At 40.3% G+C, this 3,207-nt stretch overlaps 1 protein-coding gene across 1 annotated transcript; it reads left to right on the top strand.

Moving 5' to 3' along the window:
* Positions 1 to 596: 596 nt before the first annotated feature.
* On the top strand, positions 597 to 2,991 carry LOC116307993 (chymotrypsinogen B). The gene is made up of 5 exons (XM_031718338.2): positions 597 to 703; positions 1,172 to 1,369; positions 1,840 to 2,052; positions 2,185 to 2,505; positions 2,900 to 2,991. The coding sequence occupies exons 1-4, from the start codon at positions 652 to 654 to the stop codon at positions 2,502 to 2,504; spliced, it is 783 nt and encodes a 260-aa protein (XP_031574198.2). The 5' UTR covers positions 597 to 651; the 3' UTR covers position 2,505; positions 2,900 to 2,991.
* Positions 2,992 to 3,207: the final 216 nt, after the last annotated feature.

Raw genomic sequence — 3,207 nt, forward strand, 5'->3', positions numbered from 1 at the left:
TAATACACCGATCCCGCATTCATTGTTCTACCTCCCTAGTTACTGTTGCTACGTCGGACAAGCTAAAATGTGTTTTTGATATACCGCATGGAACAGACACCAATTGCTGAAAAACGTAAATGTCTGTCTTAGAATCAATGCATTCTAAAGGTAAATTTACAAAAAATTCGATAACTACTAAAAACCGAATTTGTTGGACGGACATTCTTTATTCAATTGGGAAAACTACCCATTGTTTGGATGGGCACTCAAGCATAGCAGGAATCGGTGTATATCTGTCTGTGCACTTGAGACAGCACAGCGCAATGTAAAGACTCGGGGTTGAAAATCAAAGAGTTGTCGCAAGATGTTTGACAAACTTAAAGCTGTGTTTTTCAACTAAGATGTAATAACGAATCTGAAATAACACGCGATGATAACATGTCGGCGAAAGGTCTATTTCGCAGTGAAATAAAACTGCGACTTATCAATTTAAAACGCGGGCTTGCGCTGGGAAAACATGGAGAGAGGTTTGTGTAATGCTGTTGAAGGCGTTATGTTTGATGCTGTGATGGCCAGGTTGACGACTGGGTCAATAAAACAAGGGATATAAAGACTCGTATTGCATTGCTCCTAATAGTATTGATCGGGAACACTCGTAATAGTGTGACAATGTTGGCTTTGGGAATTCTTCTCCTCTGCTTTGGGCCTTCCTTTCTTGAAGGTAAAGTTAATTCTGCCTCTTTTCTTCCTCTTTGCTTTTTCTTGAACAAACTTGTATTTTTCCCTTCCCTTTTTTCTTTTCTTTCCTTCTCCTTCCTCTTTGCTTTTTCTTGAACAACTTACATAGTTTTCCCAAGAGTTTGCATTTCTTCCATTTTTCTTTCTTTTCTTTTCCTTCCTTACCTCTTCTTCTTCTTCTTCTTCTTTTTTTGCTTTTCCCATGGACGTGCTTTTCAACTTTATCATATTGCAATGTTCCGATAGCTGTAGTCATAGTTTTCTCAAACGAAACCGTCTGCAAGATTCCCGATTATTTTTGCTTTTTTTTCATCTAATTCTTCCTTCTCTTTTTGCTTGTTTTTCTTTCGTTTGTCAAGAGTTTTTCATTACAATTGACTCGGATCCAGTAATTATACACTGTTTCGTCTTCCGAACATCAATAATATACTCTTCTATATCCTTATTTCAGCTTGTGGCATAAAACCGTACAGTGCACGGGTCGTCAATGGAGAAACCGCTCCTCAACACGCCTGGCCCTGGCAGATTTCTCTCCGCGTGAACGGAGGACACATCTGTGGTGGATCTCTGATCAAACCTGACTGGGTTCTCACTGCAGCTCACTGTGTGGAAAGAAACCCCAGACCAAGTGGCTACACCGTTGTTGTTGGTGAGTAAACTGTAAATGAATAGATAAGAAAATGAATGCATAAAAAGATAGGAGAGACGAAGACGAAGACGAAGACGAATCGATACAATGGTTTGACATGAATGTCAGTGGACCACATATTTCATTACCTTACTTTATTATTTCTTATTATTTCTTATTTTATTATCCAAAAAAGAAAAACAACAAACAAACAAACATTATTTTGCCCTTTTAAATAGCTGCCCTGAAACCCCTCAATATAGAGGTTCTCATATTTTTCACCTCATTTTAAATGTACTTTATCAAGTTATTTATTCTCTTTTTTTCTTTTCTTTGTTTTTGTTGTTGTTGTTGTTTTTTTTTTTTTGTAAGTAGAGTCGACCGATCAGAAAGGAGCCTCGCCATTTAAAATGTGAAAGAGTTGATTAAATAAATAGTGATTTTTAAAAAAAATATTTATTTGTTCGTTTACTTACTTTTTTTCTTTTCAGGTGCTCACAATCTCTACTCCTCGACCCGATACCAACAAACATTCCGTGTTGTTCGCCTTCATATGCACTCAGGATTCAGCATGAACCACTTCCGGAATGATGTCGCTCTCCTCAAGCTGGAGAGACCCGCTCAGCTGAGTTCAGCCGTTAATCTTGTGTGTGCACCTCGAGCCAATTCACGTATACCCGCGGGCACTCAATGTTATATCACTGGTAAGGTTTTTTTTCCATTTGGATGTGTCTGGCTGTGTCATGCACACCACCCCGTCTCGTGCTTCCCAGTAGTACCCAATATCTTTTTTTTCTTCTTCTTCTTTCTGATTTCTTTCGGTTTTTTTTCACTAGGATGGGGCCGCACCGTCGGTGGTGGCTCGGGTGCCTCGGTCCTCCAGCAGGCACCACTACCAGTAGCAGGAGATCGTGAATGCCAAAGAGTAAATGGCTATATGGTTCCGATTGATTCAACTTCTATGATCTGCGCCGGTGGACGAGGCAGAGGTGGTTGTCAAGGAGACAGTGGTGGACCATTTGTCTGTAACGAGGGTGGTCGATGGGTTCTCCGTGGTGCCGTCAGCTGGGGACATTCCATGTGCCGTACTGATCATTACACTGTCTTTGCTCGAGTCAGCAGCTTCATCGGTTGGATAAACCAACGAATACGTTAAGGTAAGTCGAGCGGTTTCCTACTTACAATGCCAATTTGATATAGCAAAAAACAGTTGGGGTAAGAGATGTAAGATTGGTACACCCACCAAGGAATCTCGCAGGGCTACCTGGAATACCAGGGCTTCGGAAAGACTGCAACCCCTTTTAAGAGACAATTGCCACCTTTTATAGAGGTTTGGTATACCTTTGAGAAATGAATTTTGACAACAAGGGACAACGATTGTCAACTCAACAGAGACATTGCAAAAACTTTAGGGAGGAAAATACATTAAGTTAGGGAGAAGGTTTTTTTAGATCTCCACCTATTGCAGCCCTAAGGGAGGATTGCCAAATATTGGGGAGAAGGGCTCGGCTGTTACGCAGTGTTTTCAAAATTACGTTTTCATTCTTTCAGGCAACCGCTACCAATCCTCCAAGAATCCGAAAAAATAAATGTAGTGATTGATTCAAAATAAAGGAATGTGATCAATATTGATCGCCCCGAGATTCATCTGTGTGATTTGTCTTGTGACTAAGGGGTTTTTTAACAAAATACGCCCCCGCAATAGAAAAGAGTTTCTGAAAAATTCAATGCACTTGTCATAGATTTTAGAGAAGCCAACAAAGACATTTCCTGTGATCGAAGTCGTACCCATTCGCTGCTTTAAAAAAACACTTACCGCCGTTGGAATTTGGAATTTGAATGCAAAAATGGAACCATAA

This window comes from Actinia tenebrosa, unplaced genomic scaffold (genome assembly GCF_029948245.1).
Source record: "Actinia tenebrosa isolate PJP-AT-01 unplaced genomic scaffold, QUT_ActTen_1.0 PGA_scaffold0__85_contigs__length_37466705, whole genome shotgun sequence".
Classification (NCBI taxonomy): domain Eukaryota; kingdom Metazoa; phylum Cnidaria; class Anthozoa; order Actiniaria; family Actiniidae; genus Actinia; species Actinia tenebrosa.